General features: G+C 48.1%; 1 protein-coding gene across 1 annotated transcript; it reads right to left on the bottom strand.

Moving 5' to 3' along the window:
* Positions 1 to 129: 129 nt before the first annotated feature.
* LOC128404287 (uncharacterized) lies at positions 130 to 27,598 on the bottom strand. Its single transcript, XM_053369778.1, has 21 exons — positions 27,481 to 27,598; positions 26,833 to 26,936; positions 26,162 to 26,243; positions 24,231 to 25,340; positions 22,562 to 22,678; positions 22,386 to 22,440; positions 21,226 to 21,376; positions 19,412 to 19,504; positions 19,158 to 19,270; positions 17,909 to 18,029; positions 11,799 to 11,894; positions 10,931 to 11,011; positions 10,341 to 10,523; positions 8,839 to 8,958; positions 6,413 to 6,606; positions 4,190 to 4,328; positions 3,626 to 3,709; positions 2,355 to 2,542; positions 2,179 to 2,257; positions 1,331 to 1,540; positions 130 to 875 (listed from the first exon to the last, which is right to left on the bottom strand). Exons 1-21 carry the CDS (start codon positions 27,581 to 27,583, stop codon positions 816 to 818), a joined length of 3,483 nt encoding a protein of 1,160 aa, XP_053225753.1. The 5' UTR covers positions 27,584 to 27,598; the 3' UTR covers positions 130 to 815.
* Positions 27,599 to 27,711: the final 113 nt, after the last annotated feature.

Genomic DNA, 27,711 nt, shown 5'->3' with positions numbered 1-27,711 from the left:
ACCCTTTGCCATCCTTGGTTGCCATTCCCCCCCCCCCAAAGCTACAATAGTTACTCTTTGCTTTAAACCTCTGCCCTGCTATGAAAGAGTCATAGCACAATTATAGCCACAAACACATGACTGACCAGATTAGCCGCAAACAGCTGCCCAAACTCAGCACTTTTATTTTTTTAAAAAAAGTTCCCCATCGCATCATTTTATGTGTTACATTTATATCCCACCTTTCTTCGAAGGAGCTCAATGTGGCATGAACGCTTTGACCCCCCTCCATTTTCCCTCACAACAACCCTGTGAGGTAGGTTAGGCTGGGAGTCAGTGATGGGCAGGGAGGTTAATGGCTGAGCAGGGATTTAGAACCCTGGTTCTCCCAGGTCTAACACTAACCACTATACCACGCTGGCTCTCTGTTTAGTATTATAAAAATGAATTTCCTACTTGTAGATGGCACATGTGTTTGCGGAGCAGTCTATAGCCGATGAAAGCTTATGCCAGAATACATGTGTTAGTCTTTAAGGTGCTACATGATTCTTTGCTGCAAGAGACTAGTATCTCAGGTCCAGCTTTCAGGCTTCCCAGAGACATCTAATTGACCACCAGAGACATCTAGTTGCCCAGTGTGAGAACAGGAAGGTGGGTTAGTTGGACCTCCAGCTTCAGAGCTCTTGTGATGTCCTCAAACCAGCGGCTTCGAAATCTGCTCTTCCGGTCATGTTTATTCCTTCCTCTGCTGTACTCCGCACAAAGCACCATTACTGGGTGAAGCTTTTCTGACTTCCTCGCTGTTGGGACTCCTCCTCCGTCCCACCCGGACTCTTCTACTTCCAGCTGCTCTTCCTGTGCAGCTGAGACGAGGAGAGCTCTGATGTCAGGTGTCTCTGAAATACGGGAAGGGGTGTGGGATACAGGATGTGTAAGATGACGCGTATGTGGAGAAGGTGGATCAGGCAGAAAACTATGATTGCTAGAATTCAGGGCCAGTCGAGGTGGAATGGTGGAAAATACAGGAAAATGCAATATACTACGCACACACATGTAAAATAACACACTGCAAAATATAAATAAATGCATAATTTTTGTTTTGCTTGTCATTGTGAGCAGTGAAATGCTGTGGATAGCCATTCAAAATCTTCAGTTTCTCAGCTCTCCACAGGCCACTTTCAAGCATGTCTTCTGCCCCATATGGACTAGAAACTTGCCTTAAAAATTGAAGCAGTTTCTCAGTAAGCCAAATAATTATCAGTAGGTTCCCCCCCCCCCCAAGTGCTCCTGCGGAATTAAGACCTTGTCCTTTCTACTCCCCTGTCCCCCAAGAGCTGAAACAAGCTCTTACCTTGCTTCTGCAGGTAAGATCTCCCCACAAATGGCCATAGCTACTTGTGCTGCCTCTGCAATACAGGGCATTCTCTGCCCTCAGTTCTCGGATTCGTCTCTGCAGGTGCTGCAGCAGTCTTGGGGTGCTGAAGAGGCGCTGGCTGGAGAAAGGATCTGCATTTAGCACCGGAGAACAGAGTGGGCCGGGGTGCAGGTATTCATTTCGGCCCTGCAGAAAGCAGGTAGGAGAGAGGAAGGAAAAGCTGTAAAATGCAGCAGAAAGGACTGAGGTCATCAATTAGGGGAGACAAACATCAGGCAGGGTGATGCCCTCCAGGGCTCAGTCTGGCCTGCCAGACTCTCCCCAAGGATACAGCCCCCTCAAGTGCTTTTGTCTGGCTAGAGTCTGTTCTGCAATTGTGTCCCTTGGGTGGGGGGCAGAGAGTGGAAACTAACCTATCATACAAAGGTAAAAAACTCATGTGTTGCCCCGCCCACTTTTGCCTTGGGCTGCGCCCACCACTGGCCCCAAGATGGCTGCCCAGATTTCATATCCAGGTCAGACCAGTGGCCCATCTAGATTGGAATCATCTGCACTGACTGGCAGCAGCTCTGCAGGATTTCAGGAGGAGTCTCTCCCGGCCCTACCTGGGCTTGAACTGGGGACCTTTTGCATGCAAGGAAGATGCTCTGCCACTGAACCACAGCCCTTCCCATATGCTCTAGCACTGGACTGCAGCCTTGCTGGACAAGAGGGGTGCATGGAGGCAGTGGCTCAGTGTGCACAGAGCAGGGGTCCCAACTCTCACATTGCCCAAAGGGGGCAGGCCTTTGCCAAACGCCTCCCAAGCACCCCTTCCCCTTTACCATGCAGAACTGTCTGAATTCCGAACCGGATGCCTCCAGGTTCCTGTGCAAATCCATGGGCTGGTCCCTGGACAGGCGCCTGCAAGGGGAGAGAGAAAGCCGCAAAACCTCTCACCATGGGTGTAACCCGTTCTCCCAATTGACGTGTACTTTCAGATAGCTCCTGGGGTCCTCACCTCTCCTCCTCCGCCTCCAGCTCCTCCTTAAACTCACTGGCCAGTTGGCAGGATGTCCGGCCCTTCCCACTTCTCTGGCTTTGCTGCTCTCCATCCTTCTGCAGCTGCTGGCGCAGCGATGCGTCTTCCTTCCCCGCCGTCTTCTTCACCCAGCTGCTCTGCAAGGTGGCGATGTCTTCCAGGTGCTCCTGAAGGGGAACCGGATTGCCCTGGCTCAGTGGCAGAGCTTTTCATGAAGAAGGGTGCTAGAAGATCTGGAATGATCCCCCGCCTGAAACCCTGGAGAGCTGCCAATGGTCTGACTCCCCAGCAGAACTTGCAGGCTTGGCAAACATTTTCACCGCCAAGCATCAACCCTGTTCCATGTTGCCACAGATGGTGGCTGACCTTTGTCCGGAATGGTTGGCTGATGTTTCATCAAATGGGACAGGAATTGGGCCCCTGATAGCTGGAAATGGCTTCCTAGCCTTTGGAATGAGATTCCCACCAGCTTACAGGGATGTGTTCAGCCCCACCAAACAATAGCACCTCTCCCCTCCTGCCCCTTTCCTTCTGACCGTGGAGCCACCCTCTCCTCCGTGAATTTGCCTAATCCTGTTTTAAAGCCATCCAAATTGGTGGCCATCCCTGCCTCAGGGCCACCAATGAAGCTGGAAGGTTCCAGGTAGAAAAGAGAAAATATTTCTTCAAGCAGTGCATAGTTAGGACTACGGAACCTGCTCCCACCAGTTCTAGCATTATAGAAGAGGAGCTTTACTTCACTGACTATTTTATAAGTTTAAGAAATGCTGTGTGTGCTGAACATTTTTTTTTCTTTACATGTGCAGCTGTGGATAGGTGCTCTTTTAACCCCGGGTCCTCTGATCAGAAGGTCGGTGGTTCAAAATCCCTGCGACGGGGTGAGCTCCCATTGCTCGGTCCCTGCTCCTGCCAACCTAGCAGTTCGAAAGCACGCCAAAAAGTGCAAGTAGATAAATAGGTACCGCTCTGGTGGCAAGGTAAACAGCGTTTCCGTGCGCTGCTCTGGTTTGCCAGAAGCATCTTAGTCATGTTGGCCACATGCATGACTGTACATGCATGGAAGCTGTACACCGGCTCCCTCGGCCAGTAAAGCGAGATGAGCGCCGCAACCCCAGAGTCGGCCACGACTGGACCTAACGGTCAGGGGTCCCTTTACCTTTACCTCTAACATTGCATGAAACACAGCGGTCAAAATCCAGAGGCAGGAAGCCAGAGCTGCACAGAGCTGGGGGGAGGGGGATTTTGCTCACCTGGACTAGCTGCTCCTTCAGAGCATCTAGAGCTGACTGGTTCTCCAGGTGAAGCTTCTCCTGCTGCTGCCTCAGCTCCCGCTCCTGACATGGCAGAAAAGTCACAGCAGTTGGCCAGACAATTAGAGGACTGCACTTGGAATGGATGTACAGTGGTACCTCGGGTTAAGTACTTAATTCGTTCCAGAGGTCTGATCTTAACCTGAAACTGTTCTTAACCTGAAGCACCACTTTAGCTAATGGGGCCTCCCGCTGCCGCCGTAGCATGATTTCTGTTCTCATCCTGAAGCAAAGTTCTTAACCTGAGGTACTATTTCTGGTTAGCAGAGTCTGTAACCTGAAGTGTATGTAACCTGAGGTACCACTGTATCAAAAGCTGCCTCCTACTGAGCTGGGGTTATATACTCCACTCTGGTGTTCTGCGCTCTGGCCGGCAGCCAATTTCTCTCCCATCATTAATGGAGCAAACCTGTTTGATCCCAAACCCTCCTTGCTCAGTGGCCCCCAGGCTGCCTTAGTTATATCCCACCCCCAGGCAAGAGATGGCAGCTCAAACCCATTCACCTTCTCCCTCTGGGTCTGAAGGGCCTGGTGCTTCTGCGCCTCTGCCTCGTGCTTCAGTTCTCGGAGGTAGTGCTGAGTTTCTTCAGTCACCTCTTGCAAGGCCCGGAGGGCGTGGCTGGAGGAGAGGAGCGCTGGCTTCCTTGGGGGGTGAAGAGAGGTAGCCTGAGATAGCGGCCAGGACTTCCAGGGTCTTTGGGGGAAAGTGCAGTCACTTAGCAGGTCAACCCCCCCCCCCAAAAAAAATTCACACTCCAGAAGCATTTTTACTGGGCATTGTAGGAAGTGATATAAATAGAAAGGAATGTAAATTGTTTTTATATGCAACAACGGCAGCAAGAATATTATTGGCACAAAAATGGAAGCAAGAAGAATTACCAACGAAAGAAAAATGGAGGATGAAATTAATGGACTATGCAAAACTAGATAAACTAACAGGAAGGATTCGTAATCGGCGGAACCAGAAATTCACAGAAGACTGGAGAAAATTTACAGATTATATGAAAAGTATTTGTGATGATCAGACTGCGTTTGTAGGTTTGCAAGAAGTTTTGTGAGGAGAATTATTGGAACTACTGCAAAAATGGATTAAGGGGAGGAGGGTTAGTTAAGACAATTAAAGGCAATATGAATTTAAGAAATGCATAAAATGCGGTTAAAATGGTGGATCATCAGAGGCGCTGATGGAAGTCCAAAAAAAAGATTGTATAAGTGGTGAAGTTTTGTGGTATGTTTTATAATTTATATGTTAAAACTAATAAAAATTATTAAAAAAAAATTCACACAATCCCTTCCTCCATGTATACGCAACACATGAACAGGCCGCAAAGCCACAGGCCAACGCGAGCCTGTGGAGAAAAACAAGGTACTCCCATGGTTTAGCGACTGGGCTGTTGGACTCATCCCCAGCTGGCTGTGAAAATCACTGGGTGGCCCATTGGCTGAAAGAGAGAACACAACTGTCCTGGCCTGCCTCACAGGGTTGTTGTGAGGATAACATGTTGGGGGGGGGACTGTGTGCCTGAACTCCTTGGGGGGGAGGGATGTGCAGGCTAAACATGGGCCATAGATAAGATGCCAACTCTCTGATAGCAACAAATAGTATTTTAAGGACTTCGAAACCGGATTTGGCCCCCTGGACCTGAGGTTTGCCCTCACTCCAGTCAATGGGGATTGTAGTTAAAAAAAAAACAACTTTTTTTTTAAACACCCAAAAGACCAGAAGTAAAACTGGGATATAATAGGTTTTGAATTACCCAAGAAAGATGTAAAGTTACTTTTGTATGCCACAACTGCTGCTCGAATTTTAGTAGCCAAGAAATGGAAAACACAAGAATTACCAACTGTGGAAGAATGGCAGATGAAAATGATGGAATATATGGAGTTGGCTGACCTTACTGGAAGAATCCACGACCAGAAAGAAGAGGAATACCAAGAAGAGTGGAAGAAATTTAAAGACTATTTGAATAAATATTGTAATATTAAAAATTAGAAATTACTTGAAAGTACCAAATAGGCCTAGGATTAAATTAGGAATTAGTTAAATAAATGAGATCTAGAACTTTAAGAAAAGTTAAGAAATCGGATTTTAATTGGAATATTGTGTGTTAATAATGAAATTAGAAAACTGCTACATTCAAATACAAGGAAATTCAGATGGGTGGGCCCACAGGAAGTCAAAAATATGTTTATGAGGTTAGGGGATTAATTAACCAATTAATTTGTGTTGTTTAGGTGTTTGTTGTTATGTTTTTATTTTATTTTTTGTTTAGATTTGTGATTTTGTTTCTTTTTTCTTTGTTGTAGTATGTGTTGTATTTGTAAGAAACAATAAAAATTATTTTTTTAAAAAACAAAAAAAACTGTAAACTGCATATGCAGACAACAGGAAGGTGTGAAGCTATTTTGGAGAAATAAAAGCAAAGCCTTGCCACCCCCTGAAATCAGGTTGCAGAGCTAAAAAAAAAAAGAAAACCACAAAGACAGAGGCGATGGGGGAACCATGTGCTGAGATTCCCGCATTGCAGGGGGTTGGACTAGATGCCCCTCAGGGACCCCTTACAACTCTGCCATTCTATGAGTCCATGAAAGGCAGGAAGCTAGAAAGTGGCTAGGGCTGGTGAAGGCAAGATAAAATGTAAAGAACTAATTTCAACCCAGGAAGAGTTCCGTGTTTCTGCAAAAGCAATGCCATTCAGTTCCCTCCCCTCTGGATCCAACTTGTACCCTTGCAGCATCTGGGGCAGGCCAGCCCTTTGGGGTAGCAGGTCCCGGAGTCTCTGGCATGCCAAGGCAACCTCCCTGGCCAGAGAGCCGTCAGCCCTTGCAGTCTGTGCCTGGGACGTCTCGCGCTGCTCGGCCAGCAGGAGGCGCTGCTCTTCCTCCGTCCGCTGCAACTGTATTCTCCACTTTTCCTTTTCCTAGGCAGAGAGAGAGACAGAAACCACGCTGCCTTGATGAGAGACCACTGATGCACCCCAGGTTTGTCACAGCTAACATTTACAGCGGTACCTTGGGTTGCATACGCTTCAGGTTACAGATGCTTCAGGTTACAGACTCCGCTAACCCAGAAATAGTACCTCGGGTTAAGAACTTTGCTTCAGGATGAGAACAGAAATCGGCACAGCGGCAGCGGGAGGCCCCATTAGCTAAAGTGGTGCTTCAGGTTAAGAACAGTTTCAGGTTAAGAACGGACCTCCGGAACGAATTAAGTTCTTAACCCGAGGTACCACTGTACATGGTATCAGTGTGGAAAGGCTAAAAGGTCCCAGGTTCTTTATTTTAATATATATAAGTTTTATTGAATTTTCTGTTTTACCATTTAAAGTACTCATTTTTACATCCTTAAGATATCAGTGACTTCCCTTCTTCTCTTTCCATGGATCATTTTACATATCTTGAATCCCTGCATGTTTTACAGAAACTGTACCATTAAGTACTCCATTATTGCATCCATCATAACTTATTTACACTGTTGAATTTATCTTAATGCTGCCAGCGTTTTCAGCTGTACGAGATTATTTCCCATATATTCCACAAACGTTTTCCAATCTTCTCTAAACGTATGTTCTTCTTGTTCTCTTATTCTATATGTTAAGCCTGCGAGCTGCGCATATTCTGTCAACTTACGTTGCCATTCTTCTTTGGGTGGGACCTCGCTCGTTTTCCATTTTGGGGCTAACAAAACACAGGCCGCAGTAGTAGCATACATAAACAACCTTTTTTGACACCTGGGAATTTCAGTCTGAATTATCCCCAATGAAAAGGACTCTGTTTTTTGGAGGGGAAGTACTTTTAAACATTTTTTTCCCAATTCATTATGGATCATTTCCCAGTACTCTTTTACCCTTTTACAAGTCCACCACATATGGAAGAACGTTCCCTCCACCTCTTTGCATCTCCAGCACTTATCTGATTCAGTCTTATACAAGGTCCCAGATTCAGTACCCAATGGCTGGGAATGTCCCCTGCCTGAAACGCGGGAGAGCTGCTGCCAGTCAGTGCCAACAACACTGAACTAGATGGACCAACTTCCTATTTAATGCAACTGCTTCTTTTAAAAGAACCATAAGGACTAGAGTCTTGGTTTATTTTTAGGCTAAGGGCAGTATAATTCAGTAGAAGAGCACTTGCTTTGCATGCTAAAAAGGTCCCAGGTTCCATTCCCAATGGCATCTCCAGGTAGGGCTGGGAAAAGACTCCATGCCCAAAACTTCTGGAGAGCTGCTGTCAGTCAGCGTAGGCAATACTGAACTAGATGGATACTGAATACTGAACTACTGGTCTGACTCAGTAAAAGGCAGCTTCCCAGGCCACACCTGGCATCAGCCCAGGTCTGCGTTCTCCTTTCGCCTCAGGCTCCTCACTTCCATTGTGGGACTTCAGGGCTGTGCTAAGGTGAGGTTTTGAGGAGGAGAGAGGCGGAATTGCAGAGCCAAACTGTTGTTGCTTCTTATAAGGTCCCAAATATAAATGTTCATAAATGTAAGTATATAAACCACATGTCTGAAATAGTACAGGAGAGCAATCCTGAAGCCATTTTGACATTTCCAAATTGACTTCAAATATTTGTCTGCAAGGAGGAAGGAAATGGGAAAGCCTCCCCACTGTATTTTTGCTTACAAATCCTGTCTTAAGGGCGTATTTGTGTATGAATAGGGCGAGCCTGGGACCTGGGACTCAGGAACTAAAGTATTAACCATCACAAAAGAATGGCCAGGCTGCCCAGGTAATGTAATCAGCGGCCATTATAAGGTATCCTGGCAGACAGGATTTCTGCTGTAGACTGCCTTCTTCTATGATGTATGTATGATGTTTTAGGGGGAGTGGTCTTGGGCAACAGGGTGGGCGATTTCAAAAGTCTATATAACAGCTTGTGCACCATTGTTCTGGGTTCCTCCTCCCTCCTGCGTGTGGTGAGTGAGGACCCTGTTGCAACAGTTTAATAAAGATCAGGCTTACTAGCCACTTTGCTTCTCAATATACTCTGGTTGGCCCCTGTTACTTTCTCCTAAGGACTCTGTACAGATTCTTGGATACCCCATAAGGGAAAAGGAGCAGGTTTTTCCCTAAAACATCCTGAAGCTACAACTCTTGTTTCTGGGGGAAGGGGATCCCAGAGTACACGAAGGGGGTGCTTCTTCCCTGCTCACCAACTCCAGCTCCTCTCGCAGCCTCTTCAAGGCTTCTGCCTTCTCCGCTTGCAGCAGAGCCCGGAGGTCTTCCATGGCCCCCTTCTTCTCCCGAGCCTCGCCCTCCAACACCTGGATCCTCTAGGGCAGAAAAACACATCAAGAAAAGCTGTTTTAATTCAAACCTCCCTGTCCTACTCACTCATTCTCCCCTCTCAGGGGTGGGGAACCTGCTTCAGCCCAAGGAGATCAGCCCCAGGACAACGCTTCCGGGGTCACATGCCACTAGAGGGTGGGGCAGAAGGCAAAAAAGTGGGCGGAGCAACGACTCTTAACTTTGGACATTAGGCCATGCACAAACCAGGGGTTCCTCAGCTCTCCACTCCCTGCAAACAAACACACACACACAAAATACATATAATTTGAAATGAAATCACTGCTTACAAATTCCAGTGATCATGCATGCATCACCATCCAGGCAAGCAAGCGTGTAAAGGTAAAGGGTGTTGGGATACTGCCAGGGAGGCAAAGTCCATCATAGCCCCCAAGCCGGCTGCCGGACGATCCATCGACCTCCCGTAGACAGGCAGTATCAGCAAATAGCAACACGAAGCCTCAGAAATAGATTGCCACATTCTTAGCAGACTCTATCAGCAGAATTCACACAGCAAAAGATGCACAGCAGGAGAGCATATTTACAGTTTATTCAGCGTTGGTCAGAACAAAGAAAAACATGACCGCCTGCTCCGGTCTGCTCAGGCAACAACAAAAAACGAAAGCAACGACACAACACAAACATCCTGTGAGACAGGAAATACGCAGGCTGTGACACAAACATCCTGCTCCCTTTTAAGGTGGAACGGAAATATCCTAACAAAGGGACCCCTGACCATTAGGTCCAGTCATGACCGACTCTGGGGTTGCGGCGCTCATCTCGCTTTATTGGCCGAGGGAGCCAGTGTTCAGCTTCCGGGTCATGTGGCCAGCATGACTAAGCCGCTTCTGGCAAACCAGAGCAGCGCACGGAAACACCATTTACCTTCCCACTGGAGCGGTACCTATTTATCTACTTGCACTTTGATTCGAACTGTCAACCTTCTGATTGGCAAGTCCTAGGCTCTGTGGTTTAACCCACAGCACCACCCACGTACATTGGTTTATTTTACATAGCACTAAATCCCTGCATATTTTATATAAACTAAACCATTCAGCAGGGATGTCTAAGAGGTCGACTGCGATCTACTGCGTGAGAGGTTTTGTTGGATCGCGGTCGGTCGCTGGCTCCTCCATCAGGCCCCTCGCCCCACCCTCTAGAACGCTATACAGTGGTACCTTGGGTTAAGTACTTAATTCGTTCCGGAGGTCCGTTCTTAACTTGAAACTGTTCTTAACCTGAAGCATCACTTTAGCTAACGGTGCCTCCTGCTGCTGCTGCACCGCTGGAGCACAATTTCTGTTCTCATCCTGAAACAAAGTTCTTAACCCGAGGTACTATTTCTGGGCTCTCCTCTCTCAACAGCTACCTTGTGGAGGTCGGCTGCTTCGTCCCGCAAGGCCAGGCTGAGTTTCCTCTCCTTCTCCAGGGCTTCCTGGAGTTCTCCCTGCATCTTCCGCTCCTGCTCCTCCAGGGCCTTGCGCTGCATCTGGAGGGCGGCCCTCGTCTCGGCCTCCCAGCTCTTCCGTTCCTGGAGCAGCGAGTTCTCAGCCTGAGAAGAACAGGGCAGAGCAATGATCCCCAGAGCAGTTTTCACCATTGCTCCCTCTTCCCAGGGAACTCTGCGGAATTGAAGTTCTGCGAGGGGAACAGAAGGCCTCTCCTAAGAACTCTCAGCACCCTTTTTTAGAAAATCGAAGCTAAAACGTTAAACTACAGGACTTTATTCACCATCAACAATGTGGATTTTTGCCCAAAAGACAGTTAAGAAACACGTTAGATGTTTTGGAATATTTGAATTGTAGTTGTTTTTCAAATGTTTCAAACTGTTTTGAAACGTTCTTGCTTCCTTTCTATTTTAAAATCTGTTTGCCATAAGGAGGAAAAATGAGCTATAAATGCAAATTAATAATAATAATAATAATAATAATAATAATAATAATAATAATGTACTCCTACCATTTCCTGAGCTTCCTGCTTTAGCTCCTTGGCTTGCTGTTCCATAGCTTTCCGCTGCTGGGCAATTTCAGCATTTTGCTCCTGGGAAGAAAATGGAAAATAATAATAATAATAATAATAATAATAATAATAATAATAATAATAATAATAAATTTTTATTTATACCCCGCCCTTCCCAGTTCAAAAACTGGGCTCAGGGTGGCTAACAACAAATTTAAAACACTTAATTGTAAAAGCAGCATAAATACAGTATAAAAACATGAATAACAATAAAATTCAAAGTTCAGAAATCAATTTAGGGGAAATCCATCCAATAAGCATTAGATAATCACCTGGGCTAGCTGGCTGAATTAGTCCTACTTGGGCCAGCGAGGAGGCCAGGGGAGAATTAGCTGTGGGGTCTCAGAGCGGAAAAAGCCCACAGAATTAAACCAGACTGGCAGTTAAACTCAGGACAGGGTCGAGAAGTCATTGCCAGCCTGAGAGACGCATTAATATGTGGGCAATCTTCTGGGTGCTGCTTGTGAGTGGTGGGCGGGGCCAGAGCAAAAGTGGGCAGGGCCAGATGCCTTGACCTGAGGGCCAGATGGATAGGTGTGAGGGGCCACATTGGGTCTCTGGGTCTGCAGTTCTCCACCCCTGCCTTAAGAACCTAAGAATCCAGTTTGGACCGAGTCAGGCTTATGGTCCATCTAGCTCAGTACTGCTGGCACAGTCGTAAGCTTGTTGTGGGGTTAAAAGGGAAGACACCCCACCAAGCTTCCAAATTAACCCCCTGAGGAAAAAAGGTTGGGATACAAATGTTATTGCTAGCGCAAGAGGAGCCCAGTAGCAGTCCATGCCTCAAGGCATCGTGGGTAATAGCCACCTTTATGGTCTTGCGAAGGTCTTCTGTTTCTTTCTGAAATTTGGCTGCTTGCTCCTGGAGGGCTCTGGCTTTTGCCTGCTTCAGGCTCTCTGCAAGCTGAGAGAGAGAGAAAGGAGAAAATCAGTCAGAACATGCCACATTTCACCCTGCTTTTGGTCACTCAAAGAACCACTGCAAATAATAATAATAATAATAAATAATATTTATACCCTGCCCTCCCCAGCCAAGACTGGGCTCAGGGTAGCTAACACCAGATATAAAAACAATTGATTGAAATACAACTTTAAAAACAAGATTAAAATACAACATTAAAATGCAGCCTCATTTCAGTGGAAACTCAAATCAAAAACTTTTTTTGGGATGAAAATGTCAAGTCTTCACCAAGGCCAACTATCCAGACTGGTCCTACGTGGGCCAGAAAAAAGCCAGGGAAGTCCCCAAATAGAAGTTCCATCATAGAAGGAGAAAGGAAAAAAGAAAAAGGGGGAGGGGATCAAGTTAATTCCAAGCCAAAGGCCAGGCGGAACAACTCTGTCTTACAGGCCCTGCGGAAAGAAATCAGATCCAAAACAACAACAACGAGAAATAATAATAAAAATATACCACTCTGGGTGGCTTCCAACAAATTAAAATAAAATACAACATCAAACATTTAAAACTTCCCTGAACAGGGTTGCTTTCAGATGTCTTCTAAAAGTCAGGTAGTTGTTTATCTCCTTGACATCTGATGGGAGGGTGCCACTACTGAGAAGGCCCTCTGCCTGGTTCCCTGTAACTTCTCACAGTGAGGGAACCGCCAGAAGGCCCTCGGAGCTGGACCTCAGTGTCCGGGCTTAACGATGGGGGTTTATACTGAGTCAAACCATTAATCCAATTAACTCAGTAGTGCCTACACTGGCTGCCAGCAGCTCTCTAGATTTTCAGACAGAGAGTCTTTCCCAATCTTCCTTGAATATGCTGGATATTGAACGTGGGACCTTCTGCATGCAAAGCAGGTACCCTGTCACTGGGCTACAGCCCTTCCTTCAAAATAAAGTAAGTTCCCAGTCCTCAAAGTTCTGAATTAAAGGGATGGTTAAAATCAGAAGCTGCCTTACACTGAGTCAGACCATCAGCCTGTCTAGTCCAGTGCTGTCTACACTGACTAGCAGCAGCTCTCCAGGGTTTTGGACAGGGGACACGGCCAGGAATGGATCCTGGAACCTTCTGGTTTTAACCTTTAAAGCCCTATACGGCCTAGGACCCTCGTACCTACGGGACCGCCTCTCCTGGTATGTCCCACAGAGGACCTTACGGTCTTCAAGCAAAAACATCTTGGAGGTCCCAGGCCACAGAGAGGTTAGGCTGGCCTCAACCAGAGCCAGGGCTTTTTCGGCTGTGGCTCCGATCTGGTGGAAAGCTCTGTCACAAGAGACTAGGGCCCTGCGGGACTTGACATCTTTCCGCAGGGCCTGCAAGACAGAGCTGTTCCACCAGGCCTTTGGCACAGCCTGACTCCCTCCTTTGGCAATCCTCACAGAACTCTAGCCATCAATTTGATTTGAATTAATTTTATAATGAAATGATTTTAGAATGTTGTATTATTTTATTGTTGTTAGCCGCCCTGAGCCCGGCTTCGGCTGGGGAGGGCAGGATATAAATAAAAATTTATTATTATTATTCTGCAAGCCAAGCAGATGCACTGCTCTTCGCACAAGCAGCACCCACAAAAAGATGGTTAGCAAAGGCACTAGTGGGGCCAGCAAATTCATGCTGTATTTGGTACTTGGGGGGGAAGGCCAACTTTATTTTTTGCAGAAAATAAGAAGCAAAAGCAACTTACTAGCTCTAAGGACTGTAGAGAAAAACTCTGGGCACGACTCTCAGCCTACAATGAACCGCCCCCAAACACTTCCTGGCGATACCAAAGATGTTGTAAGATACAAACAGGCAGCTGCTGGTTTTAATTATATTTCGAAATGCTTAAATGTCTGTTTTTAACTTTGTAATTTATGGAGAATGTTAATGGGTGTTGGGTATTTTTAATAACCCAAGTTCTATTTAGAACCTGTCTTAAATAAAATAGCAATTAAAACGGCTTAATCCAAAGGCAGGATTTGGGTTTCGTGGTTGCAGCCACAAACCACACCAAACCCCAATTACAGCTAAGGCAGTAAAGCTCAGTCCGTTTCCTCCTTGCAGTGGGGCTCAAGAAAGGGGAATTCTCGCGGGGAAGGAGCCAAGGGGAGCTGCCATGCCTACCTCTTGCAGGGCCTGCTGCTTTTTGCCCTCCAGCTCTTCCTGCAGCTGAGTAAGTTCTTCCTCCTGCAGGTGGACAGAAAAGATGCCTTCACAGCTGTCTAGTGAGGGGTTCCCTAAGGCACATGTGGCGGTACCACCCTTTTGCATCTACAGTGGTACCTTGGTTCTCAAACGCCTTGGGTCTCAAACGCCGAAAACCCGGAAGGAAGTGTTGCGATTTTCGAACATTTTTTGGAAGCCGAATGTCCGATGAGGCTGTCGGCTATTGTTTCTGGGGTGCCTGCGCCAATCAGAAGCCATGCCTTGGTTTTTGAACATTTCAGAAGTCAAACTGACTTCCGGAATGGATTAAGTTTGGTGCTTTGGTTTTGCTATTTATTTTGTGTTTTTGTTTTTGAGGCTTTTTCAGTTCATTTATTTTTGTGACTGTGTGGAACCCAGCTCAGCTACTGATTGATTGATTGATTGATTGTGTGACTGCGGAAATGGATAAAAGCCCCCCATCCAAACAACAACTATCATCAGTGCAAGTAAGAAAATAATAATTTTTATTTTTATCATCTACAATACCGTCTTATTTATTTTATAGCACAGTACGTTGATTATTGCTTTCATTTTATAGACCAATGGTCTAGTTAGATAGTGAAATTCATGTTAAATTGCTGTTTTAGGGGTTGTTTTTAAAAGTCTGGAACGGATTAATCTTTTTGTTTGTTTTTTAATGTATTTTTATTAAAGATTTTCTTGATTTGCAGAAGTACCGTATTTTTCACCCTATAGGACGCACTTTTTCCCCTCCAAAAATGAAGGGGAAATCTGGGTGCTTCCTATGGGGTAAATGCAGGCTTTCGCTGAAGCTTGGAGAGCGAGAGGGGTCGGTGCGCACCGACCCCTCTCACTCTCCAGGCTTCAGGAAGACATCCGCAGCCTAGGCAGCCCTGTGGGAGGTCCCGCAGGGATGTCTAGGCTGCGGATAGCAGCCTGCTTCTCGGAGCGTTGGGCGCTCTGCTTCCAGGGTGCCCGGTGGTTCGGGAACACATCCGCAGCATGGGGAGCCCTGCAGGAGTTCCCCGCAGGGTTCCTCACGCTGCGGATAGCAGCCTGCCGCCCGGCGGGCGGGGCGCCCTAAAGCAGAGCGCCCTGCGTGCCAGACAGACATCCGCAGCGTGGGGAGCCCTGCAGGAGTTCTCCGCAGGGCTCCCCACGCTGCGGATAGCAGCCTGCTGCCCGGCGCGCGGGGCACCCTGAAGCAGAGCGCCCCTCGCGCCGGGCATACATCCGCATCGTGGGGAGCCCTGCAGGAGTTCCCCGCAGGGCTCCCCACGCTGCGGATAGCAGCCTGCCGCCCGGCGCGCGGGGCACCCTGAAGCAGAGCGCCCCTCGCGCCGGGCATACATCCGCATCGTGGGGAGCCCTGCAGGAGTTCCCCGCAGGGCTCCCCACGCTGCGGATAGCAGCCTGCCGCCCAGCGCGCGGGGCACCCTGAAGCAGAGCGCCCCTCCCGCCGGGCATACATCCGCAGCGTGAGGAGCCCTGCAGGAGTTCCCCGCAGGGCTCCCCACGCTGCGGATAGCAGCCTGCTGCCCGGCGGGCGGGGCGCCCTGAATCAGACCGCCCCTCGCGCTGGGCAGACATTGGCCAGCCCCACAAGCTCGGGGAACAGCAGGGAGGCGCAGCGCCGCCATCCCGCTGTTCCTCAACCTGGTTCGGTTTCTCCGACCTGCTTTTTTGGGGGGAAATAAAGGGGAAAAAATTTCCTTTATTTCCCCCCCAAAAAACTAGGTGCGTCCTATGGGACGGAGCGTCCTATGGGACGAAAAATACAGTATGTGTAATGTCTCTCTTTTGTATTTTTACCCTTTACATTTTTACAAATCAGTTTCATTTGTTGAGACATTAGGAAGAAAAGGGGGAAAGAGGTGGAGGGGGGAAAGATGGGTGGGGGTCGGGTGGCGATATTTCTATTTTACTTACTATATGTGGGGTTTGGTGTCAGCGTTGCTTGTGCAGGTTCTTTGCTGTTCACTTGTGTTCCTTTGGTGGTGAGAGAGGTTGGGGTTGGCCTAGGGTGTGGTTGTTCATTTGTGGTTGGCTGTGGTGGTCTTTGTTTTCACATGTGAGTGGGGTGGGTGGGTGTTTTGGATCAGGTTCGGATTAATCTGTTTTGCATTACAGTGGTACCTCAGGTTAAGTACTTAATTCGTTCCGGAGGTCCGTACTTAACCTGAAACTGTTCTTAACCTGAAGCACCACTTTAGCTAATGGGGCCTCCTGCTGCTGCTGTGCCACCAGATCACAATTTCTGTTCTCATCCTGAAGCAAAGTTCTTAACCTGAAGCAATATTTCTGGGTTAGCGGAGTCTGTAACCTGAAGCGTTTTTACCCGAGGTACCACTGTACTTTCTATGGCAAAGTGTGCCTTGGTTTTGGAACGCTTTGGTTTTGGAGCGGACTTCCGGAACGGATTGAGTTTGAGAACCAAGGTACCACTGTACATAAGAACCAAAATGGAGCCTGGCTGCTGCATCAGACCAATGGCCCATCTAGTCCAGCATCCTCTTCCCACAGCGGCCAATCAGATGCCTCTTCTGGGAAACCCACAAGCAGGACCTGAGCGCAAGAACCCTCTTCCCTACTGCAGCTTCCAGCCACTGGCATTCAGAAGCATTGCTACCTTTGGCCATGGGGTCAGAGCACAGCCATTGTGGCTAGTAGCCATCAATTGACCTCTTCTCCTTGAATTAGTCCAATCCTTTTTTCAAAGCCACCCCAGTTGGGGCCACCCCCACCCCTGCAGCAGGGAGTTCCACAGTTAGACCGGGCAACAAAGTCGCCACGCACAGAGTTGCAAATCCCGTCCCACAACAAAAAGCCACCTTCTGTTGCCGCAACAAGTCCAGCTGCTTTTTGCGCTCTTCTGCCAGGCTCTCCGCAGTGACGCTCCAAGACGCCTTTTCAGCCTCCAGGGCAGAGACAGTCTGGCGCAGCTTCGAGAGCTCCTGCTCCTTCTCCCCGAGGGTTGCCTGCAGAGCCAAGATCCTCCGCTCCAGCCCCTGCACCCGCCGCACGCCGGCCTCGCTGGCCCCTGGAGCAACCTGTGCTTGGAGGAAGTCACACAACAGTGGCCTCTCTTGGTGTGAGCAGGCCGCAAAGCTGGTGCAGAAGACCCCTGGGAAGATTGACACGTGGCAGGTAAGACCTGGGGGGAATTTACGCAGCTGCCACCCTTCCCCAGATGCACAGCCAACCATAGGGCTGCCGTACGCCTGGAATTTCCCAGATATATCCAGGATTTGTCCGTTGGAAATAGCGTCCGGGAGGAATTTCTGAAAATCGCAAAAAATGCCTGGGAAAACCCGGTTGTATGGCAACCCATGTCAGAAGTGTTGATTTTTGGGGCAAATTTCCTTAAAAATAGCTCAAAATAGTCCCCCTCCCCCCCGAAAAGAAAAGGTCAACAGCTTTGCCAAAAAAAGCTGGAAGAAAGCTTCTTAACCCTCACTCTTCTTCTGTGATGGAACTCCTATTTGGGGACTTCCCTGGCTTTTTTCTGGCCCACGTAGGACCAGTCTGGATAGTTGGCCTTGGTGAAGATTTGACGTTTTCATACCCCAACAGTTTTTGATTTGAGTTTCTACTGAAATGAGGCTGCATTTTAATGTTGTACTTTAATCTTGTTTTTAAGTTGTATTTTAATCAATTGTTTTTATACCTGGTGTTAGCCGCCCTGAGGGGTATAAATAAAATTTATTATTATTATTATTATTAAAGGGATTCCTGTGGAGGGCAGTCCAAATACTTGAGTTGTATCTTTGCTTGATGCCGATGGAAGAGATCCCACCGAAGGCTTTGCAACCCTTGCTACTCACGTCTGCCTGGGCAGCCCCATGCTGGCTCCTCTGGCTCCTCATCACGCTCAGCTCCTGCTCCAGCGCCAGCAGGTCCCTCAGGCAGGCTTCCCGCTTGTACTCCAGGAGCAACAGGTCAGCCCTGAGCCACAGAGAGCAGCAGGTCAGGCGACAGAAATGGGAAGGAGATATGGGGAGGGAGAAGGACCTTGTGGCCTCAGGTCAGCAGCAGAGGAGGAAAGGGCGCTGGGCTCAGCATTCTGAAGTACCTCCATAATGATTTCCTATTTTGATATCTGTGCCATTGCATTTTAACAGGTGCAACTGTCTCGTATAGGGCTTTTATTGTGAAATCGCTACATAGGAAATTAATACAGTGGTACGTGGGTTTTTGAACAGCTTAGTTCACAAACAACTTGGAACCCAAACGCTGCAAACCCGGAAGGAGGTGTTCCAGTTTTCAAATTCTTTTTCAGAAGCCAAACGTGCTCCGTTATGAGTCCCCCTGTTTCCTGTTGCGCTTCTAATTTGTGTCCCCTCCCCCCCGCACAGTAGTTCACGTCTTCCGTTTCCAATTGCAGTGTTCTGAGGTGATAATTGGAGCTTATATTTGGTGCTTTTGTTTTTGCTGTTTGTTTTGAGACTTTTTCAGTTGATTTGTTTTTGTGACTATGTGGATTCTAGTTCAGCTACTGATTGATTGATTGATTGATTGATTGACTGTGGAAATGGATAAAAGCCCCCCATGACTATCATTAGTGCAGGTAATATTTTTTTTAAATTTTAATTTTAATCATCTACAATACTGTGTTATTTATTTTATAGTACAGTACATTGATTATTGCTTTCATTTTATGGATCAATGGTCTCGTTAGATAGTAAAATTCATGTTAAATTGCTGTTTTAGGGATTGTTTTTAAAAGTCTGGAACAGATTAATCTGTTTTGCACTACTTTCTATGGGAAAGGGCGCCTTGGTTTTGGAACGCTTTGGTTTTGGAACAGACTTCCGGAACAGATTACATTTGAGAACCAAGGTACCACTGTAATGGCAAGGATAATCATAACAACTGAAACAACAACAAGATTCCTGCATTGCAGAGGCTGGATGGCCCTCGTGGTCCCTTGCTGATGCTGACTCCCCAAAACACCTCTGCGTGATCACTGAGGTGTTTTGGGGAGTCAATGGTTCCCCACCCGGGTCTGAGACCCTAGCTAGACCCGACCCCCATTATCTACGGCCCTGCCCTAGCCACCCCTGCCCCACACACCTGGCCTCATCCACTTGGCTCCGCTTCTCTTCCATGATCAGCTGCAGCCTCCTCGCCTCCCTCTGGCTCTTTTCCAGGGCCTCCCGAAAAGTCTCCAGCTCCAGAGCGACATGCTAGAAAGAGGAGGAAAGTCGTGGGTTCTGCTCCTCTGCCGTCCCCCTCCAGGTCATGGGTAGTTTAGAGCAGGCTGTACAGTGGCTAGACCACGTCCTTTGCCTGTGGGACTCCCTCCCACTAGAGTTTTGGCTCTGTACCTTTTTCTGCTGGAGGACACTCTGCAGGGACACGTCAGCTTCGCGGATCTGGGCCCTTTTCTGCGACAATTTTTCTTCTTCCAATTCCAACTCCTGTCGAACAAAGGCTTTTATCATTATTTTTAAGCCCGTTTGCCTGTCCTACAAAAAGCAAACAAACCCATAAGTCCCGCCCTAAATGTTGGGTTTCTTTTGATCACACTTTCGTCCGTACTTTGCAGTCTTACCCAACTCAGCGCCCTCCAGTCATTTTAACATTTCAAAACTCGACTTCCTTCCTCCTCTTTGTGCGGTTCCTTAAATTGATTTTTTTTCATCACACCTATAAGCAATAATTTTTTCCCTTGTGATGTTATCTGAGTTATCAATATTCTTCCTTGCTCATCTTTAAATAGCTGCTGTGGATCCAGTTTAGGTTTTATATACATTACCACTCCTCTCTTCTTTGTTACATCACAGGCCTCAAAGTCCTTTCTCAATCTTTTATTAATCAAAACCCTTCTGCGTTTCTTCGCAACGTGTATTTCCTGGAAGCGAATCACTTCCAAATTTAACTTTTTAAACCACATGTTCAGTCTTGTTCCTTTGGGTTTTATTATTAAGTCCATTTACATTCCAAGTTAAGATTTTCAACGCCATCTTGATCTTCGTTTATTTGTCTCTCGTCTCAACCTCTGTTGATTCTTCTTCTTCTAAACCAAACACCCTGTCTCCTGCTAATTCTTTTCCATATTTTCTCCAGAATTTGCCTGCTTCATTGGGATCCTGACACCTTTGTTTTCTTCCTTTATTTGTAAAAGATACTCCTTCAGGATATTCTCAGCAATAAGGGATTTTATATCTCAGTGCACCTGTCAAATATTTATAATTTACTCTTTTCTTTTACAATTTCATTGGGATTTCTTTCAAATTTTTCTGCTCATCGACCTGAAGGTTTCTTTTCCTTTCCTCTTAGAATTCTAGCCCAGAGTATCCTGCGGGGGACCTTTGTGGAGGGATAACTAGTAAGTTGGAGTCTCAGACAGGTTTTCTTTAAATAAACAATAAAGATTTATTTGAGGCAAGATAGTATGCAACACTAAATGGATAAAACTTAGGTTACTTCAGGAATACAGTGTGATTTCACGTTAATTCGTCCTCAGTTGTTTTTGTGTTATAGGTTTGGTTCCTTTATACGGTGATACGTTCTTTCAGTTATCCACCCCGTTTAACAATCCTGCTCCTGAGGTACTTTAAGTAATAGACCAAAGGGCTCTCCACACCCCCTCCCTTCACTGGGTTTGGGAGTTTCTTCTTTTCCTTAGAAGAATTTCTCCCCTCCAGACTAGATTTGAGTCCCTACTTGTTCCTTTCCAGCTCCTACTTTTCCTGGCTCAACCTCTGCCTCCCAGTAAAATTCCAGTCTATTCCTTCTACAGGACACCACACTCTGTCCTTCTCAATATGCTCAGAGTGGAAGTTGTTTTTCCAGAACCAACTCTTTCTCCCATTCACTCTTTATACCTCAACGTGTCTCCTAACCTGCCTCCCTCATTTCCATCCCTCTTAATCCCTTAACTCCTAACCCCTTAACTGTCTCTCCTCAAATCCTCTCCTTTTAAACTCTCCCTCCTGGAACCACGGCCAATCAGAGGCTGCCGTTCATTAACCATTTGCTGGCAGGGAAAGAAAGAAAAAATAAACATTTATTGTTCCAATCTGTCCAGCAAAACCAAATTTTCTGCCACACCTCTCCCTTCCCAGCTGCACATACCTCAGTAGAGAGCCCCTTCCACCTCTGACTTTTGTGATGTTCTCCATCCACCAGGAGTTACCTCGAGGTTTCTGTAGCCTCCCAGCTCAGCTCTCTTCCCACTGGGTTCTGATCCTCTGCTCGCATCCCACCTCCACGACTCGCTGGCCCTGCATAACCTGGCAAACTCCTCGTCTTCCTCTTTGCTGCCTCCATCACTGCAACCGGGGGACCTGAAAGGCCACAAGAGAAGGAGGAGGAGGAGGAGGAGGAGGAGGAGGAGAAGGAGAAGGAGAAGAAGAAGAAGAAGAAGAAGAAGAAGAAGAAGAAGAAGAGGAGGAGGAGGAGGAGGAGGAGTTTGGATTTGATATCCCGCTTTATCACTACCCGAAGGAGCCTCAAAGCGGCTAACATTCTCCTTTCCCTTCGTCCCCCACAACAAACACTCTGTGAGGTGAGTGGGGCTGAGAGACTTCAAAGAAGTGTGACTGGCCCAAGGTCACCCAGCAGCTGCATGTGGAAGAGCGGAGACGCGAACCCGGTTCACCAGATTACGAGTCCACCGCTCTTAACCACTACACCACAAGAGCAAGGAGCACTGTGATCACCTTGCTGCCTTGCCCCAGAAAGCACACCAGAGAGGGACAGCAGAATTAAGGGCCACAGCATTTGTTGTGTGATTTATGCAGAGCTCAGAACCCCAGGTGGGAGGATTTGGGCCCAGCAGCTAAGGTGGACATACATTCCTGGCCAGCATGCACTGCAAGGATGCTTAATAAATTATTTCCTATTGCCTGAAAGGTTATATAGGCAGGACTTGTTTGCTCTGTGCTTTATTTACGCACACAGTTTAAATTTCTGCATTGAAAAAAGGTGGGTTCTGTGACCTGCGTGAATCATGCAAAGTGTGCACACATTTGCATACTTTATTAAGGTTTCACTAGCTCACGGGAGGAGCAGGGATACTGAAGTCCTCCTGTCCCCGGCTGCCAGCAACTTATCCAGTCACCTCCCCACCTTTTGTGATTCCAGCAGGCATCGCCCGTAAGCTTTCGCCACCATGAGGGCTAGTGCCTTGTTCTCCAGAAGAAACAATTTAACAAAGTGAAAGTTCAGATTCACAAGATGTGGAAATGGGAAGAACTGAACTTGAGGCAGGAAAAACGAGAAACTGAGAAAGACCCAAAAATAGACATATTTGGCCATCTTTATCTCAACAGTCCAAGGCTCATCAATATTTACCTCAGCAAATCCCGCTGCGGCGGCAAGAGGCTCTTCTTGACACTGAGGCCGGCGGCTATTTAGAAGACAAGAAAAGCACTTGGTCCCAGGTTTTCAGACACAACGGGGAGAGGAAAAGCGCCACCCTGTATTCCCCAGCCCCAAATCCAGCATTTTCCGCTAATGCAAATACTGACATAGCCCTTCCTGGCTCCGGGTAACCTCACCTGCCACAGGTTTGCCCTGAAAGGACTCCATCCAGCCCTGGTTCAGCTCAGACTGGGGATCATGGTGCTGAGAGCCCAAACTGCCACCTAAAGAGAGGACCAAAAGGAAAAACGTCAGAGAAGTTTCAAAGTGGCCTGGCCATGAGAGTCCTAAGAGAGGCTCTCTCTCTCTTTTCAGAGGATTAATTCACCCAGAGTAGTACAGTGCAGTGGTCAGAGCATGAGTGAGCGCCCTGGGGGCTTCTGGCTGTTGCTGAACTCCCAGCTCCCATCAGCTCTAGCCGGTATGGATAATGGTCAGAGGGATGGCAAATGCAGTCCAGCCAGATGTGGAGGGCTGTGGAGCCTGCACTCTTGGGCTAGGGTGTTGGATGAGGCCCTGGGAGACCCATGTTCAATAATCTTCAAATACCCACGAAACCCACTGGGTGACTTTGGGCCAGTCACTGTGCCTCAGCCTACTCTACAGGGTTGTTGTGAGGATAAAATGGAGGGGATTGAACCATCTACGCCAGCTTGAGAGCCGCTTGCAGGAATGGTGGAATATAAACATCACAACAGAAGGTGTACTGTATTTACTCCAACGTTTCCTCTTCAAGATCAATACAGCAGATTCTTTTGCTCAAACCACTACCAGTGGAGCCAGATGACAATGTCACTTTGCCAATCCACTCTCAAACTAAAGTTTAGGCATGCATCCTCACACCTTCTCTCTCCTGCAAAAAACCCCAAACCCGTTCTGGAATATTGCATCAGCAGAGTAATAATAATAATAAATTTTATTTATACCCCGCCCTCCCCAGCCAAGACCAGGCTCAGGGCGGCTAACACCAGATATAAAACAATTGATTGAAATACAACTTAAAAACAAGATTAAAATACAACATTAAAATGCAGCCTCATTTCAGCAGAAACTCAAAAACTTTTTTGGGGATGAAAACATCAAGTCTTCACCAAGGCTAACTATCCAGACTGGTCCTACGTGGGCTAGAAAAAGGCCAGGGAAGTCCCCAAGCAGGAGTTCCATCACAGAAGGAAAAAGGAAAAAAGAAAGAGAGAGAGGAGATCAAGTTAATTCCAAGCCAAAGGCCAGGCAGAACAACGCTGTCTTACAGGCCCTGCGGAAACAAATCAGATCCTGCAGGGGCCTGGGCTCATGAGACAGAGCGTTCCACCAGAGCACAGACATAAATCCCTAATGTGGATTTACTGTAAAACAGCAGCTAGCTTATCAAATCATCATTGGAACCATAAATCTTGGGCACACAAAGAGCATGAAAATGTTGGCTCTTATTGCAGCCGGACCCGAGTTCAAGTCCCTCGTCTGCAACAGACATTCTGTGGTGCTGGTCATGTCACCCAACACTTTCAGCCTCAGTTTTCCCCCTTAGTTAAAAGGCAGAGTGACCTGATCCAAAGAGTTGGATGCATAAAGACGGCAGAACCCTTAAAACACACACACAAATCAGGGCTGAGGAACACCTGGCCAGCCAGGTGTTGTTGGACTACAACTCCCATCATTCCTGACCATTGTAGCTGCTGGGTCTGATGGGATTTGGAGTCCTACTATATCTGGAGGGACACAGGCTCCCCAACCCTAACCTAAATGAGGCAAGGGAACGATCCTGCTCCAACTCACACTCCTTTGATTCCAGAGCCTCATTGTGCCCATCTGTGCAATGGGCATCCATGATCCATTCCTTCCTGCATCCCATACAGCCATCATTGGCTGAGCCTGGAGCCTTATGGGAATACACAGTAGCCCGAGTGGCACCACTGTCCATGCCGATCCTTGACAGAGCCAGCCTCTGTGTTTTACCAGAGTCCCAGGCTCCCTGTGGATAAAGACAGAAAGGGGTTTTTGATCCACCTCCATCCTCTTCATTAGAGGGTACCAAAGATGCTCTGATGGTGCACGGGCAGGCCACATCCAACGAACCCCTTGGGCAGCTGGACCGCTCCACGGGGTGGCCGCATCCTGCTGTCCCCCCAGATGGGGACCCACCATCCAAAACAGTTTTTACGTTAGATGCTGGGAGCAGCTGGGAAGGCCTCAAATCTTCAAGGAGCAACGGGCTCTCTGTATTTTCATGAGCTTCCTGAACCCACTCAAAAGATTCCTCTGAACCTCTTTGCTCCTGCTGTGGCCCCAGGAAGATGCTTCGCGGAGAGATCTCCGAGCCCAGAGACCCCTCCCCAGAGCTCAGGCCCCTGAGCTGAAGAACCTTCTTCCATGTCTCATCCGTGGACCACTTCTGACTAAGCCATGAGATCTGCTCTCCTAGAGACTCTGCGCTCTTAATTCTGCGCGGAATACACAACGGTGGAGCATCTCTCGAACTGCCAGCCAACTCCTCCTGGTCCCATTCCTCCTCAGACCCTCCCTTAGGCAATTGGGCGATTCCTTCCTTTCTTGCTGAATCTACCGAGAGACAATCCAAGGCCGCTTCATAGTCCGCGAAAGGCGAAGAAGTATTAACCGGATCGCGAATAGCGTGTTTTAGAGGCCCCGAGTCAAGAGCCAAGGCACTGCTCTCCTCTTCAGAGCCGGGCAGGGGATCCACCAGGACCTCGTTAAACTTGGCCGCAAAGTCTTCCGTGCAAACCGAGTCCGATCTGCTCCTGTCTCCTAGGGCGGCCCCCAAGTCGAGGAAACGCACCGGCCACCAGGCATAATCCTCTTCCCAAGAGGACGGGTCTTCCCCCGGAGAGGCCTCTCTGTCCCTGACCCCAGAGCATCCGTCCAGATCTGCACGGAGGAGAAAGCAAACGAAGAGAGCAGTGAGCTTCCTCCTGGGGCAGAATTCATACCTGCGAAATCTCTCCCAACGATGGCGCACCTGCGCTAGCAAGGAGGCAAGTTTCCAATCTGGCAGAAAATCTTGCCAGGGCCACAGGATGGATGGAGCTCATTTACTTGGCGATCTAACCAGGGTTCAGATTTGCCCAGCGGGCGAAGGAGCAGAGCACAGCCATTGACCAAAACCCCACAGATTCAGGACCACAAATGAAACATCCATTTATTGATGCTCAAGGCTTCATTCAAAGGGTATGATTATCTTCGTCAGGAAAGGCAATTCTGTCTGATGCAGAAACTCTTTGCAGCAGGAAGGCCGAAGAAGGCACCGATCCAAGTATTAACGAAGTATTAACACCAATCCTGGCAGCAGAAAAATTCAACGTGATGGGGTTTTTCTGCTCCCTCCAATGTAGATTATTTTAGCGTTCCAATGGATTATTTTCCAAATTTGAATGTCCGACACAGGCCAGACTACTTACGTATACACTGTCCTCCCACCCCACATCCTTCCTTCCAAGAGCTGAAGTTGGTGAATCATAAGGTTTTCCTATTTTATCCTCAAACCAACCCTGCGAGGTAGACTAAACTGAAAGGAAGCTGGCTTTCATCACTGAATGGGGATTTATGACCAGGTCTCTCCCTGGCTTAAGTCTTACATCTAAGACATGCAGACCAATAAGTAAATTGTGCCCAGTTTGCAGAAGGGAAGACTGAGGAAAAGAGGCTTGGGACATGGTTAAAGGTCAGCCTGCGGAGAGGGTAGGTCTTACCTGCTGTGGCATTAGTGCCCGCAGTTTTCTTGAGAGAAGCCTTCCCACTGTCACTGCTGCCCTTGATTATTCCGCTGGGTTCCTGAACATAGGGGTGGAGATGAAAAAACAAATTTACTTTGTTGGTCTTGGATAGGGAGCGATGCAAGAAGATGCTTTATGCTGTGTGAGACCACCGGCCCATCTTGTTGAGTGTTGTCTGCACTGACTGGCAGCAGCTCTCCAGGGTTTCAGATCAGGGTTATTCCCAGCCAGGGATTGAACCTGAGACCTTCTGCATGCAAAGCAGATGCTCTACCACTGAGCAATGGCCCCTCGCCCATCATAGAAGGTGGTCTTATATGGAGTCAGACCAGCTGGTCCATCTAGCTCCATGCTGTCTACACTGACTGGCAGCAGCTCTCCAGGATTTCAGGCAAAGGGACATTCCCAGTCCTACTTGGAGAAGCCAGGGATTGAAGCTGGGACCTTCTGCAAGCAAAGTGGATGCTCTACCCGCTGAGCTAAGTGCACGGGTCAGCAGGACAGCACCGGGACTGCCATGGATAATAGGTCTCACCCTGGAAAAGTCTCCCTTTGTGGTCCAGGGTATCTTTCAGTCGGGCCTGTATAAACCCAGCGTTGCCCAACGAACAACTCCAGAAAAGCCCATCCCTTCCCTACCTACTTACCTGTAGCTGGCTGAGTTGAGCATCAATAGAATCTAGCAGGTAATCACAATGATCCTTTGCCCAAGGTCCTGGTCTCTCGGGAATGGAAGCCATTTTTATCACTCCTGGGAAGGGGACAAAAGGCAAAGAATCTGGGCCCACAGGAGCAATGAGGCTCCCTTGGCCCTACAAGAAACCCAACGTCCAGGCGCTGGGGGACAGGTTTGTTTATTTTTATTTTATTGACCAGAATTTATGTACTGCTTAATCACTGATACCTCTACATGAAATAAGACATTAAAATTATCAGTAAAGTCGGGTGTTTAAAACAAGGCCCCATATCGTGCAGCTTTAAGCAGCCTGCTAAAGAATCCTAGGAAATGAAGTTGCTGGCAGAGCTCTTCCGATGTTCTTATTGCAAAGCCCCGTCAAATGGCTTCTGTGCAAAAGTATAAACCGGGCTCCCAAACGAACTAGAGTTTTCAACTTTATGGGGGCGATGGCGCGGGAGTTTCCTCCTGCGCGATGGAGTGGAGTTAAAGTTTCTGCCTGCGGGGCTCCTCCTTAGGAGGAAGTGTGGGGCGGGTGGGAGCTCCGGGCTCCGTCCGAGGGTCACTCACGGCAGCTCGGGGCTCCGCATCAGTCCCTAGCCGGGCGATCGGGATTCACCCGTGGCCCCGAAGCCGCGCCGCGCATTCCTCCGCTGCGCCCCAGCGTGGGGCCGCCTCGGCAACCGTGGAACGTCCCCGGGCCAGGGTTGCCAGGCAACCATGGAACGCTGGGCGGCCGGAGCGCTCCTATTGGTGGAGAGTCGTGCCCGTTGCCAAACAACGCGGCTCGGCGGAAAGTTGCAAGAGGCGGCGGGAAGGGGGGCGTCTCTGTCGCGCTACAGAGACCCAC

This window comes from Podarcis raffonei, chromosome 16 (assembly GCF_027172205.1).
Source record: "Podarcis raffonei isolate rPodRaf1 chromosome 16, rPodRaf1.pri, whole genome shotgun sequence".
Taxonomy (NCBI): domain Eukaryota; kingdom Metazoa; phylum Chordata; class Lepidosauria; order Squamata; family Lacertidae; genus Podarcis; species Podarcis raffonei.
The sequence above is the reverse complement of the archived record's forward strand: the minus strand, read 5'-3'. Positions and strand labels throughout refer to the sequence as shown.

Bases quoted from the DNA above. Each gene is read 5' to 3' on its own strand.
- LOC128404287 (XM_053369778.1), bottom strand. From the start codon at position 27,583: ATGGTTGCCTGGCAACCCTGGCCCGGGGACGTTCCACGGTTGCCGAGG. The intron at 22,679-24,230 runs GTGAGTTGGAGC...TCCTCTCTTTAG, and splicing joins GGCTCTGGAATCAAAGGAGT to GTGGCAGTTTGGGCTCTCAG. The intron at 10,524-10,930 runs GTAGGAGTACAT...TGTTCTTCTCAG, and splicing joins AGCAGGAAGCTCAGGAAATG to GCTGAGAACTCGCTGCTCCA.